The sequence below is a fragment of the Anastrepha obliqua genome, chromosome 3 (genome assembly GCF_027943255.1).
Source record: "Anastrepha obliqua isolate idAnaObli1 chromosome 3, idAnaObli1_1.0, whole genome shotgun sequence".
Classification (NCBI taxonomy): domain Eukaryota; kingdom Metazoa; phylum Arthropoda; class Insecta; order Diptera; family Tephritidae; genus Anastrepha; species Anastrepha obliqua.
The window spans coordinates 11,197,963-11,212,837 of record NC_072894.1 but is presented as its reverse complement, the minus strand read 5'-3'; the positions used below and the strand labels follow the sequence as shown (position 1 = coordinate 11,212,837).

Below are 14,875 nucleotides of genomic sequence, written 5' to 3'. Positions count from 1 at the left end.
CGATTTTCTATGAAATTTAATCATTTTTGTGCAACATTTTTATGCGATTTTCTATGAAATTTACTCATTTTTTTGCAACTTTTTTATGCGATTTTCTATGAAATTTATTCATTTCTTATGAAACTTTTTTACGCGATTTTCTTTGAAATTTATCATTTTTTCTGCAACTTTTTTATGCGATTTTCTATGAATTTAATCATTTTTTATGCAACTTTTTTATGCGATTTTCTATGAAATTTATCATTTTTTCTGCAACTTTTTTATGCGATTTTTTATGAATTTAATCATTTTTTATGCAACTTTTTTTATGCGATTTTCTATGAAGTTTAATCACTTTTTAGGCAACTTTTTTATCCGATTTTCTATGAAATTTAATCATTTTTGTGCAACTGTTTGAAGCGATTTTCTACGAAATTCAATCATTTTTTATGCAACTTTTTTATGCGATTTTCTATGAAATTTAATCATTTTTTATGCAACTTTTTTATGCGATTTTCTATGAAATTTAATAATTTTTTATGCAACTTTTTATGCGATTTTCTATGAAATTTAATCATTTTTGTGCAACTTTTTGAAGCGATTTTCTACGAAATTCAATCATTTTTTATGCAACTTTTTGAAGCGATTTTGACAACCAGCTGAGCGTGTTTTTACTTATGGATCTGCGTTAGTTTTGTATTTTGGTAGTTTAACAAATTGAAATAGTTAAACAAAAGTCTACGCTTTTTCTCATCACCCGTTATATCAAAATAATATTTATAGCATTTTTATTATTAAATTACAGCTTTGGTTCTTTGGCTTTATTTTTAATGTCTATGGTTAAGCTTAAAAGTATGTATGAATTCATAAAATGAATGTAATTTGAAAGATTTACTTAAATTACAGAATTTATTTGGAAGAAAAAATAAATTTTATAATTGTCAATTGTTACAAAAAATATTACTACTAAAAATATCGTTTAGCTAATCATATAAATATCTTATAATTAATGGCTGGAATCACTTAGTGTTTTTAAAAGCACTTACAAACTTTAATTTATAAACATTAATCACAAACATTATTTGTTGTTGTATACATTCATATAAATTTATTGTATAGTGTCTTTATGAATATTCGATTTTTCTTTTAAATGAGTTTAAATGTGTTTTTCCAAATGTATAATTGTCGAAGCAAAGCGTCTTTATAAATGTATTTTTATGCATTTTTGTTCATAATAATCATAGCATTTTTCGTTTGTGCGCACATTTTTAACTTTTTTAGATGAAAATTTAGCAATCCATTGCGAAACTACTTCCATCATCAGTCTCAACTATTCCCCGACTTATTGGCTCCTTCTTTTGGTGTGCTCATCGGCATTGATTCCGTATACGAATTGGGATCGTCGGCAATGTAGCCCACCTTGAAGGTTATATCTGTGAAATGAGAAAAATTTTTGTTTATAAACAAGAAAACATTTGTACTATATTTGCATGTGCATTGTTCATCACTCATCGTATATGGGTGGGGGGCTTCACACCGAGTACGTTGCTTCGTTACTTGGCAGTTTGACGTATATTTTGTTTTTAAATTCAAAGAAAGCGCCTGAGCGCCAAGCAACGAAGCGTCGCGATGGCAAGCTTGCTAAATTGATCGCTAGTTGGCAAAATAGCAATCAGCTGTTCTGACAATTGGCATTTGACGGCCAGGTGCAAAGTTTAATAGGAAAATAATAATAACAATAAGTGAAAACAGCAGTCATTTTGTAGTCAAAATTGTGTGAGTTTGAATGGAAAATGCACTCTTAGATGGATTTTGTACAAATAATTGTGCTATTCAAATTTCTTTACTTTCATTCAAAGTAAATTGTTCGTTTTAAATTGTGATTGCATATAATAGAATCGCTATAAATCAGCTGATGGGAAAGCGGATCACCAAACTGTCAGAAATTATAAATAAATTTGCCGCACTACCAACTAACAAACCGCCAAAGTAACGCAATTGGTTTGAGTACCCCTATCGTATGCGATGTACTTTTATTGTAAAGTGTCGAAAATTAAAAATTATGTGGTAGTGAGTGTAAAAAATATGCCAATTCGTTCAACAGTAGTACTTTATGTTTTCTTTGTTAATTAAAGGAAGAATTAAATTTTAATTTGAAATACTACCAAATAAGTAGTTGGGAGTTTTAAAAATAGGTTAAGTAATAAATAAAAAATTAAAAATTAAAAAAAAAAATTTAATGCTTCCTGTGTTAATTAAAGGAAGAATAAAAGTTATTAAAAATATTAAAAAAAAAAATAAAAAAACGATTTTAATTTTCCTTTGCTAATTATTAATTTTAAATAAAAAATTAAGAACAAAATTAAAAAAAAATTAAGCTTTTCTTTGTGAATTAAAGGAACAATTAAGTTTTTTTTTTATTTTTTAACACTACAAAATAAGTGGTTGGGAGTTTTACAAAAAATTAAAAAAGAAAAATTTAAAAAAAAAATTAAAAATATTAAAATTTTTTTTTTTTCGTTTGTTAATTAAAGGAACATTTCATTTTTATTTTATTTTTTAACTCTACAAAATACATATGTGGTTGGGATGATTGGGAGTTTTAAAAATAAAAAATAAAAAGATTATAATTTTCCTTTGCTAATTATTAATTTTAAACAAAAAAATTAAGAAAAAAATAAAAAAAAAATTTAATTTTTCCTTTGTTAATTAAAGAAGAATTATTTAAAATTTTTTATTTTTTAACGCTACAAATTATGTGGTTGAGAGTTTTAAAAATATGTTAACAAAAAATTAAAAAAGAAAATTAAAAAAAAAGTTATCATTTTTCCTTATTTAATTAAAGTAACAATTAAGTTTTTTTTATTTTTTAACACTACAAAATATGTGGTTGGGAGTTTTAAAAATATTAAAAAAAAAAATAAAAAAAGATTTTAATTTTCCTTTGCTAATTATTAATTGAAAAAAATGAGAAAAATATTAAAAAAACAAATTTAATTTTTTCTTTGTTAATTAAAGGAACAATTAAGTTTTTTTATTTTTTAATACTACAAAATATGTGGTTGGGAGTTTTAAAAATATTTAAAAAAAATAAAAAATAGAAAAAAAGGCAGAAGATTAACTATTAATAAAACTAATTTCTCTTGTCCGATTGATTTTAGATGAATCTAAATACAAGGACTTGTGATGATCACCGCAAGGGCTCTACACAAACAGCGATCACTTTTACAATTATCTTTTTTTTTTTTGAAATTTTGCTAAAGTCAAGTCGAAACCTGATGTATTAATGCTATGTTTTATTTTAGTAAAATAAGGAAATTGACTAGCAATTAATGAAAATCATCATTTTTTCGGGCCTCTGACTACACTGAACCCCTTAATTGCGCGCAGAGTTTTGAAGACTTCTCTAAACAAGATTGTGCAAATAACCTAGGGGGAAAAATTATCGTTTAAATTGGCTGTTTCACTCAACTACCAGGGATTAAAGTGAATGAGTTTTTCGACTTAAAATACATACATATGCATATGATATTTCACCTATCACTTAAATAGGTATACATAAATGTTGGGTATAGTCGCAATACACCTAATTCTGTTTTTACACGGTCTTTTTTACACGGTTTTGATATAACACGGTTGGAAAATAAAATATTTTTAATTTTTTACACGATTTTATTCCATTTAGCACGATTTAAAATTTTTTGTGCTTACATTTTTTTTTGTCAAATTTAATTTTTGGGAAATATGTTCATATCAAAAATTTAGGGGAATTCCCTTTTTGTGCATACAAGCAAATTTACTGGTCAGAGCAATTGAAATGTGTTACGAGTAATATTTTGTGAATTATCAACGCAATCAGACGTTTTTGGTAAAGAAATTTTTTTATTGGTAAATTTCTTTTTTCAACGTTACAAGATAAAAGGTAAGCCAAACATATTTTATATTTACTCAGTTATTTATATTTTTTAATTTTGTTAAATATTTTATGTATCCCTAAAAGAAAATGTCAAATACAAAACTAAAACGTAAAGCAATTTCTTTGGAAACCAAAATTGAAATTTTAGATCGCCTTCGAAATGGAGATGGCTCAATATTTCTTGGCAAAATGTTCGGTTTAAATGAGGCCACAATAAAAACTATAAAAAAAAATGAAATTTCAATTAGGCAATCGGAGATTTCTGGAACGAGACTATCTGTTAAGTCTTCATCATACATACACTAGAGGTGCTACTAAAGAAAAAATGGAAAAATCACTCATAATATGGCTTGAGGACAATGCACAAAAAAAATTCCCGTAGACGGAAACAATATCAAACAGCAAGCATTAAGGTTTTATAAAACGATAAAAGACGAACAACCGGCTATATCCCTACAATCAACTCATGAGAAAAGCTACGTATTTTCTGGAAGCACAGGATGGTTAACGGGACTTCTCCAAAGTCATGCGCTTCATAACATAAACATCAAGGGCGAGATTGCTTCTGGAGATCAGAAAGCCGCCAAAGAATTTCCACTAAAATTTGAAAAAATAATAGCCGATGGTGCATAAAGTCCAAATCAGGTTTTTAATGCCGACGAAACTGGTCTTTTTTGGAAAAAAATGCCGAAAAGAACATATGTGGCCAAATCGCAAAAAAACGCTGGTGGTTTTAAAGTTGAAAAAGATCGAGTCACATTTTTATTTTGCAGTAACGCTTCGGGAGATCGGATGTTAAAGCATCTACTTATCAATCGTACACTTAAGCCTCGAGCAATGAAAGGTTTCGATTTTGGTACATTGTCGGTTAATTGGATGGCGAATAAAAACGCATGGGTGACTAACTACAGTTTTCACAGAATGGTTCATTAAATATTTTTTACCAGAAACAAGAAAAAATATGAATGAAAAAGGCTTAGAATTTAAAGTTCTGCTGTTGGTAGACAATGCACCCGGGCATCCTCAGTTGGAACACGAAAATGTACAAGTTTTGTTCCTGCCACCGAATATCACATCCCTAATCCAACCACTGGACCTAGGAATTATCGCAACATTTAAAACTTACTACATCAAAAGAACATTCCAGTACATTTTGCGGCACTTTGGATAAGGATAAAGCTCTTACAGTATTTAATGCTTGGTTAAAGTTTTCTATTAAAGATTGCGTTAAACATGCTGCTTTAGCATTATCAGATTTAGGACCATCAACCTTAAACGGCTGTTGGAGAGCAATTTGGCCAAAATGTGTAAAAAGTAAAAATCCTAAAAATTCAAAAAAATATCCCAATATAATTGTTTTGGCACACGCAGTTGGTGGGGAGGGTTTGGATGACTTGGTATTCGATGACATTGATCAACTGATGATTGATAAAGTTCTTAGCGAAGAGGAAATATTGCATTTCGCCTCAAAGAATGCTGATTCTATAGAAAACAGTGATAGTGAAGAACCTGCAAAATTAACTGCAAATTTAATTCAAGAAGGACTTCGACTGGCAAAAAAATGAGGACACCATTCCATCACAAATGATCGCAATGTCGAAAGAGCTGCACAATTCCAAGGTGAGCTGAATTCTTGTATGGTTCGTTACAAAGAATTATACAAAGAGGTAGGAAGAATTGGCGAAAAACGGCTTATAATAGAGTTCATTGTGAAAAATTTAGATGCTGAACGAGCAAGCGAAAGTCCAGTACAAAATTATTCCAGCGATGATAGTGATTGTATACGCGTTCGAAGCAAGCGAATGCGAGTAAGTGATGATGACAGCAATTAAATTTATGTTCCTGTATTTGTCATTATCACTTTTTGACGTGATAACGTCTTATAATTCGATTTAACAGGCTGCACGCACGAAAAAATGTGTCGTTACCTTGCTCATTTGTCGTTACCTTGCTCATTTGCCGTTACCTTGCTCATTGCCGTTACCTTGAATGAACTGCAAGCGAAAGCGCGGAACGAACGACAAAGCAAACGAACGCCAACGTTCGACATCTTGCTCTCTCCTACTTAAGTCAGCGTATATATGTATGTATATGCGCATATGTACATATATAAATTCACGCATTTGTATTTGCATATGCCTTCTTATTGATTATTATTAATTTGATTTACTTGAAGAATTTAAAATAAAACCAAGTTTGTTAATAATACCTGTTGTTTTAATGTTAATTATTATTATTAATTTTTTTATTATATATGAAGGAAAACATGTATGGTAATATTTACCATATACCTTATAAGATTTGTTGTATACTAATATATGTATATAAACGTGCATATACATATACAATTTCGCGAAATTTTCAAAAAGAACAAATATATATGTAAAGATGCATACAAGTCATGTGGACATATCAAATATACGAATCTATTCCGTACGCAAGCAAATGTAAGCTAATGTGCTTGAACTGCAAGCGAGAGCGCGGAACGAACGACAAAGAGCACAATCGGCCCCGCGTTCGGCAACGTTCGACATCTGGCTCTGTCCTACTTGAGTGAGCATATATATGTATGTATATGCGCATATGTACATATATAAATTCACATACTTGTATTTGCATATGCCTTCTTCCTGCGTGCAAGGTAATGAACCATTTCTCTGTTGAGAATAAACGATGATAGGAAACATAGGAAATGAAAGGGAGTGTTTCAAGTGTAATGTGTCTTGAGAAAGTCAAATCGATGATGATGCCTCTTAGTGTTGTTGACTTATATGTATATTAACGTCTGATGCATAATCGAAATTGAAGATATCTTTCATGAATTTGATAAATGTTTCGGCATTTTTCACGTTTGTGTAAATGTAACTTGACCTATTCCATTGCAATTCCATTTACCTCCTCCTCTATATCCATACAAAATATCTATCAAACAAATAAAATTAAAATTTTGTTTTGAAAATTGCAACCATTCCATCAATATTTTCTTATGACGTTGTCACGTTAAACTATCGTCAGTAAACCGACTTTACAGACAACCTCTTTTTTTAATTGTTTACCTTAAAAATTGAATAACCTATTCTTTTCGTTAACAGCATTGCTGTTTAACATAATTCTTTTTAGTTCCTGAACTTGCCATACATTTAAATTATAATATTTTTAAGATTAGAGTGCATATATTTTTTATCTTTAATAACTATGCTTGTAAAAATGAATACTTGTTCTTAATAAATCCTAGTTTTTCACTAATTTTAATAGGTTTCAGAGATTAGGAACCAATCACCTATTTTTGCATACGATCAATGATTTTTTTTTTACACGGTTTTTTCTGGAACCAATCTACCGTGTAAAAACAGAATTAGGTGTATAAAGTCGAATCTAAAACTAAATATGAATTTTATTGGCACTGTTTTTGTTTTTTTTTGTTTTTGTACAAATAAAGGAAGTAACTGGTTATAAGCATAAAATCTATGTAAGTAGAAAAAAAATTGGAACTTCTCCACCAGCTGCAAGGGGAGATATTTTCCATGAATCCATTTAGACTCGAACTTTATTTCGACTATGAATCGTCTCATAACACAGAATACAAATTATGTTAAATTTCGTTTAGTTTTAGCAGAAAATTATTATTTTATTACGATAAATATGATTAGCGCAAAAATGTGTTACAAGTAGCACAAAAACAAAAAATGTGTTACAAGTTTGCAAAAATTTGTTAAGCATAACACAACAACACGAATGCAGAAACATAACCACAACAAACACGGAAACAATACAATACATAACATAATGCACATACAAAAATAAATACAATAACAAAAAAAAAAATTAAAAAAACACAATGCTTACCTCAAATACGATTGTCTTTTGGGAATTTGGCAAAGCAACTATGAGTAGAATTGAAAGAATTTCAGATGAATAAATGAAAAAATAAATAAAAAACTTGTTTTCAATTTAATGTTTTGAATTTCGATATATTTTTATTTTTTTTTGTTTGTTTTTCAATCGTAGTTTTTTCATGTTTCTTGACCGTTAAAACTAAAAACTAAAATCACTTAAACAATACAAAATAAAAATAATTATTTTCAATTTTTTAGTCATTATCAGCAAACATTATAAACCGTAGTTGAATTTATTTTAATATAGTTTAGTTACCTAAGCTAATTACAACTATTTAGTTATACTTAGAAAAATATGTATAATTAGCTTGAAAATTAAAAAATAACCATAATTTACAAAAAGTTTATTTTTAGACTCTATTCTATTTATTATTGATAGAAACGACGACATTTTGCGTGATTGTTTCTTTGAGTTATTGAAATGTTTCTGATGAAGTTTTTGCTTTTGATATTTTTTTTATTACAAAAACAATATATATATATATATATACATATATATATATATTCATTTATTTAGATTGAAATTAAATTATTACTTTAAATATTTTTTGCGCTAAATATTATCAATTTACAAAAGTGTATTATGACGTATTTTCGTTTTACTAAATACAATAAATTAATTACAAAATTACAAATATTTGGTATACGTTTTATTTCTGTTCTAAAATATTTTATGCATTATGCACTAAAGTGGTCCACTCCATTTGAATTTCAATTGCTTTTACAAACAGCACACAGTGTGTGTGAAAATAATGCGCAACAAAAAAAACAAAAAAATTTTTTTTAATTAAAAAAGACATTTTTAGAGTGGACATAAAATCGTTAAGCATCAGTGAAAATAGTTTTCTGCTTTCGAAGTTTTTTTTCGTAAGTAACCTAATGCTGGATATATGAGAGAATGCGCAACGTAAAAGCTAGGCGGCATGCAGCGCCAGTTACACAGTTACACTATGAAGTGTGAATAAATTAAGTAAAATTTTAAAATTTGCGTTAAGATTTGACTCTGTTATATATGCATATATGCATAAGGTGGCGCAGAATTAATCATCCATTTTTTTCTGTATAATTTTTTTACTTATTGTAGTAAAAATTGATGTTGCGTGGTGGAAATTTTTGTTTCGCGTTTTGCGCGCCATTGCCTGTATGTGTGTATGTATACTGCAGCTGTCTAGTGTAGTTGTTGTTCAGGCGTGTCAAATATGATTTACGTACGTCGCCATTTGCAAAAGTTCAAAAGTTCTAAATCTTCCATATATATAAAGGGTGGTTAAATTTCATAGGCCGATGTTGAATGTGAACCACACCTAAACGTCAAGTTTTTTTTTGCACTTCATTTGACATTTTTCAATTTCAGACTAACTCAATTTGAACCATGGAAAGATACAGAATCGAGCAACGCCTCAAAGTTATTCAGGCTTATTATGAAAACGGGCGTTCAAATCAAAACGCAAATCGCGCACTTCGTGACTTTTTCGGTCAATTTAATCGTCTAAATTCACCTCAGTGGATACGTCAATAAGCAGAATTGCCGTATTTGAACGAGTGATAATGCAAAAGTGATTGCCGAAAAACCAATGCACCCACAAAGAGTGACTGTTTGGTGCGGTTTATGGGTCGGCGGCATCATTGGGCCGTATTTTTTCCAAAATGAAGCCGGTCAGGCATTTACTGTGAATAGTGTTCGCTATCGTGAGTTGATAACGATCTTTTTATTGCCCGAATTGGAAGATATGGATGTGGACGATATGTGGTTTCAACAGGACGGTGCCACTTGTCACACAGCTAACGAAACAATGGTCCTTTGCGCGAAAAATTTGGTGGCCTCACTTCGCGGCGATGTCAATTGGCCGCCAAGATCATGTGATTTGACCCCGTTGGAGGTGGACTTCTTTCTTTGGGGTTATTTGAAAGAAAAGGTGTACGTCGATAAGCCAGCAACAATTCAAGAGCTAAAGGTTGAGATAATTCGGCACATTAACGGCATAGAACCTCAATTATGCCTCAGCGTCATCGAAAATTTGGACCATCGGATGGAGGTGTGCCGCCGAGGCCGCGGCGACCATTTGGCCGATATTTTGTTCCATACGTAATTGAGCCACACCAATATTATCATAATAAGGAGAAATGACAATAATTTCCTAAAAAAATTGTATTTTATTCAAAATCAACACCGGCCCTTGAAACTTAACCACCCTTTATATATACATACAATTGGCGCATGCACGCTTTTTGAGTGTTTGGCCATGCTGCTCCTCCTATTTGTGGTGTGCGTCTTGATGTTGTTTCACAAATGGAGCGATCTACAGTTTCAAGCTGACTTCGAACGGCAGACTTTTTCTTGTATGAGGAGCTTTTTCATGGCAGAAATACACGCGGAGGCGTGCCATTGCCTGCCGAGTGGCGACCGCTATTAGCAAAAACTTTCTCTTCATTTTGGTGTTTCACCGAGATTCTAACTTACGTTCGCTCTCTGAATTCCGTATGGTAGTCACGCATCAACGCATTCGGCTACGGCGGCCGTCATCTTCCATAGGGTGATAGATTTTGCGCCACCTTGTACAAAGGTCGCCTAATTTATATTCTTCAAATTCTTCATATTTCCAGCATTAAGTTGTTTGTTGTCAACTAAATTCAACATTTTTTATAATAACATTTTTACTAAAATTTTTTTTGTTTGCTTTTCTTTTTTTATTTTTCAATATATTCGTGATGTGAGTCGATTTTTTTGCTTAAACTTAGCACAGAAAACCAGTTCTAAATTTATTTATTTACAATTTAAATACAATTTAAAATATTTGCTTCTACGCGGATGTGAAAATATGTTTTTAAAATTAGTTGTTTGACTTTTAAATTAAACTCAATATTAAAATTATAAAACTAAAAGAAATAACACAAAAAAGTTAATTTATTTAATTAAAGTAAGCAGGAAACTTTTAGTTTAGAAATCATTTTGATTAAATACTGTTGTCTAAGTCGGCGGGTTGCCAAGTGCAAAACCGATACGCTCAAAAGCGAAAATTTTCAAAAATTTTAATTAACATAATTTATAATATTTTTTTTATAATTTTTATAATTTCTATGATCGCAAACATCGTTCTATTTCGTGGAGTTTTTGGTCTTCTATATTGCGCTCGCTCTTTATCGGAATATCCATCAAAATATAAAATTATTAAAATCAAATTTAATTCATTGATAAACGGCATGTTTCGCTTAATTGAAGAAAATGAAATTTATGTGTAAATATTCTCAGCAGCATAACTGACTATCGCTCTACCCACTACTGTTCGAGATTACATTTATTTTGTACGTCTGTATGCAGGTTACCAGCTTGCCACAAACCGTCCTCTCTTCAGTTACATTTTCAGGTTAACAATTAATTTTTTTTTTCATTAAATTTGTCAGCAAATTTTAAACAAATAAAATTAATATTTTAATCAAATTTAAAAAGAAATCACTAAATGTTATTCATCTTAACAAAGTATGAAAAAGAACAAAAACAAAAAAAAAAAAACGAAACAGAAATCAAACTATTAATAGTGGTAGGTATTTGGCCGTAGATTGCAACAAAAAATCTGTGAAAAAAAAAATTAAATCATAATAAGTTAATTATTGATTTGCTGTGTGTGTATGTTGCAAATGAAATTTGAGTACAAATTATAATATTTGAAAATTCGGAAGTAATCGTTAAACAAACTAAACAACTAAGGTGAGTGAGTATTCTACTGGTACTATGACTAAACGCACGGAGCGTAGACACGTGATCCGTGGCAGTGAAAGTGAAGAGTGGAAAATTAAATTAGAAGCTAAATCAAACGATTTCTAAAGATGTTAGAAAAAAGCTGCCAAACTACCCAAATACCAAATACCAAACCACAAACAATAAAAATGTAGTAGTGCATCTACAGCCAAAGTGTTAATCGAATATAATAAACAAAAAACTACTTAGTAAAATCAAAAACTTCAAAATGCTTTCAATAAAATAAATAATGTAAGAAAATTTTTTTTTAAAGCGAAACATTATTTTCATATATAAAAATGTATTTTGCCCACAAATTCTGCGGTTTGTAGATAAAAAAATGTATTTTGCCCAGAAATCCTGAGGTTTGTAGATAAAAAATGGATTTCCCTCATATAAAATCCGTAAGAGAGTCACGCAAATGAAATATGATTTCCGCAAAAACTGCTTTTCATTAGTACAACACTTATGCATCAAGGCGTATTTATTGAAGATGGTAGCACTAGACCAACAACAATGTTTTGTACGTTTGATTGTCACGTCAAAGTGGTGGCAAAGCATGAATTCGCCTTGTTTTAATCTATGCTGACAGCCACATGGACACAGCGAAAGAAAAAGAAACAAATCAGCTGATTTACCAACACCATCCTTACTAGATTCGCCTTGGTTATGCATATACAGTTTGTCAGGAAAATATTTTGACATACTAAAATATTCATTCAAGTCATTTGCACTTCTTTAACTAAAACCAACGCTTTTTATTGAATTTGTAGAGCCTTTTAACTGCATTACTGCATTAACTTATGAACTTCGTAACGGTAAACTTTTTTAATCCACCAGGCTAAGCTAAAACAAAAAAAAACTAAACCAAAAAAAAATGCTCCTCTCAGCTTTCAAGCAAATGTTTTTACTTATCGGCATCGTTTGCTTAGACGATTTGATGTTACCTCACTGAGTTGTTGCTATGATGAAAAATTTTTTAGGGATGTACTACTTAGCAGACCGCTATTCGGGATGTCATTCGTTTTGTGTTTGACTAAGCTGAAGTTAAATTTTGTGGAGCCCAAAATGAATGACGTAGAATCCAAAGTTCCTCTCAAAAAAATTGTTTTTTTCACCATACCTAGCGAGCAAACCTGGCATCTATCATCCTTGAGTTGTTGCTAGTGAGCATGGTGAATAAATTTGTGATGGTGTGGCCAATATCAGACCGTTAGCCAGCTCTCAGCAGAATTGACAGAATCAGCTAATAGGCGTACTTAGCAGGGGTTTGTTTACAAAAAAATTAAGAATGTGTTAGTGAGACAAGAAAAAAAACCAACACAATGAACGATTGTTTGGACGAGTGCGCGAATTCATGTGAAATGAGTGTGCAGAATTCAGTTGGCACATTCGACGTGACGTGGCAGCCAAAGTTCTCTTCTTCTGTTTTTCACCATAGATAGCTATTGGCTAAACCTATTAAATCTATGATCCTTGACTAGTGAGCTTAGAGATGAGTGTGACGTCGAAGTTTCTCATGAAACAGACTGCTAAGCAAAAGCACAATTTTACTTCACGAGTTGCTCGAAAGCAGACTTTGCTCTCTGCATGCCATATTGCGAAGGGGTTATATTTCACTAGAACGTACCTTGCTCTGACAGATACCTACTGGGATTATGTGATATTCTGCGATGAGACTAAAATCATGCATCGTTGGCCCCAATATAGTGTGGAGGCAGCCATTGAACGCACTGGAAATGCGGTCAGTGAAATTTGGCAAAACTTTCAGTTATGGTGTGGGTATGCGTCCAGCGAGGAAGTGGGTGATTTGGTGTTTATAAAAAATAAGTTTCTTCCATGATAATATTTGAGTATTTTGCAATGCTCTTTGACAAATGTTGCAACAAAATTTGGCTTCAGTGGTCAGAAAAAACCTCAGCTTAAATTCTATCACTGAAACTATACGAACGAACGAAACAGAAGTCCTTTATTTTCTCGATAGACGGTTGCAGTGATGGATATCTCGTAAATTATGGTTCAAACAACTTAACGTTGATGCTCATTGTCAGGGTGACATTTCACACTAATAAAATTCGTTTGCTGTTTTTTGTGAGTTACAGGGTGTTAACAATGGAAATCAACAAAGCGAAAATTCGCTACATTAAATGCAAGCCAGGCCGCTGAATTGTGAATGGTTTCTATGGTGCCGATGCTGCAACAGTGCGAAGTACGTATTGTACAATTTTGAATTCGTCGATGCCATTCGAGCATTTTTGGTGCTAAAGAAAATGTCGATAAGAAATAATCGAAGTTGACCGGCATCGATCATGAAATTCAAAACTGTTTGCCAATTGCGCCAAATTTTTACGCAGAAGTAATGGATTTCTTTTCTGCCAAACTAATATAAAGGTCAGAATGTGACTACTTTGCAACTGCACCAAATTATAGGATACACCAGCCCTAAGGACGACTGTTAATCTAATAGAAAATTTGTGGGCATATAAAAAGTGGGGGAAGAAAAACAACTAAAAGCAGCGCTCAAAAACGTTGTTTTCGGGGATGGGCAGAAGATGCCACAGAACTGTGATAATAAAGAATTGATTAATTCTATGAGAAGCAGACTTCAAGGTGTTGTAGATGCTCGGGGTAGTCATACAAAGCACAGATTCACATTTAAGTTTCTACTTCTTCGTACTAGCAAAACCGAAGATTTATATCAGTGCTGCCAAAAAATGGGCTCGAATAGTTCCAATGGCCATTTATCGTGATACTGAGCTGGATCATGCAAGGAAACACGCTAAAAGACTTCAGCGGCTGTTAGGTTCGAAATTTTAGATGCTGCCAACAGTCGCTCTCCAAAGTGCATAAGACTACGACTTACTTATAATATGTGTTAACTCATATACAAGATGGCGTCAGATAAATCACAAAATTTTGTTTTTTGAATAACTTTTTTACTAAATGAAAAAAAAAAAAAATGATTTTGAGTGCTGAAATTTTTTATTTGATCACCGTTCCTCCATTGCTTGACTGTTTGTATACTGTAGCTGTCTACAATTGGCAAATATGATTGACGTGCGACGCCATTTGCAAAAATTATAAATCTTCCGATGGGGTGATTAATTTTGCGCCATCTTGTAGTATTTGATTTGACAATTTTTAGTGTCTGCTTAAGTAACTGGTGAGAGTTTTTAAACCATTGTAAAAAATACAAGCAAAAGCACTCTTTTTCTTCTTAATTTTTTATAGGCAGCTTTGGCGTGAGTTTGACAGGCAGTCAAGTGTGTGATGGTGTGCGCGCTTGGTCGTTTTGCCTGAGCGTATGGGCAGGGTTGCTATGCCAAATTGAAATTTTTATGCTAACAT

General features: G+C 31.4%; 1 protein-coding gene across 1 annotated transcript in view; it reads right to left on the bottom strand.

The window, feature by feature from the left end:
* Positions 1–1,305: 1,305 nt before the first annotated feature.
* Positions 1,306–14,875, bottom strand: part of LOC129240612 (protein vein-like) — a 47,408-nt gene continuing 33,838 nt past the window's right edge. Inside the window, exon 6 of the mRNA XM_054876522.1 lies at positions 1,306–1,412. Within this exon, the coding sequence (XP_054732497.1) occupies positions 1,306–1,412 (107 nt within the window). The remainder of the gene's footprint in view (positions 1,413–14,875) is intronic.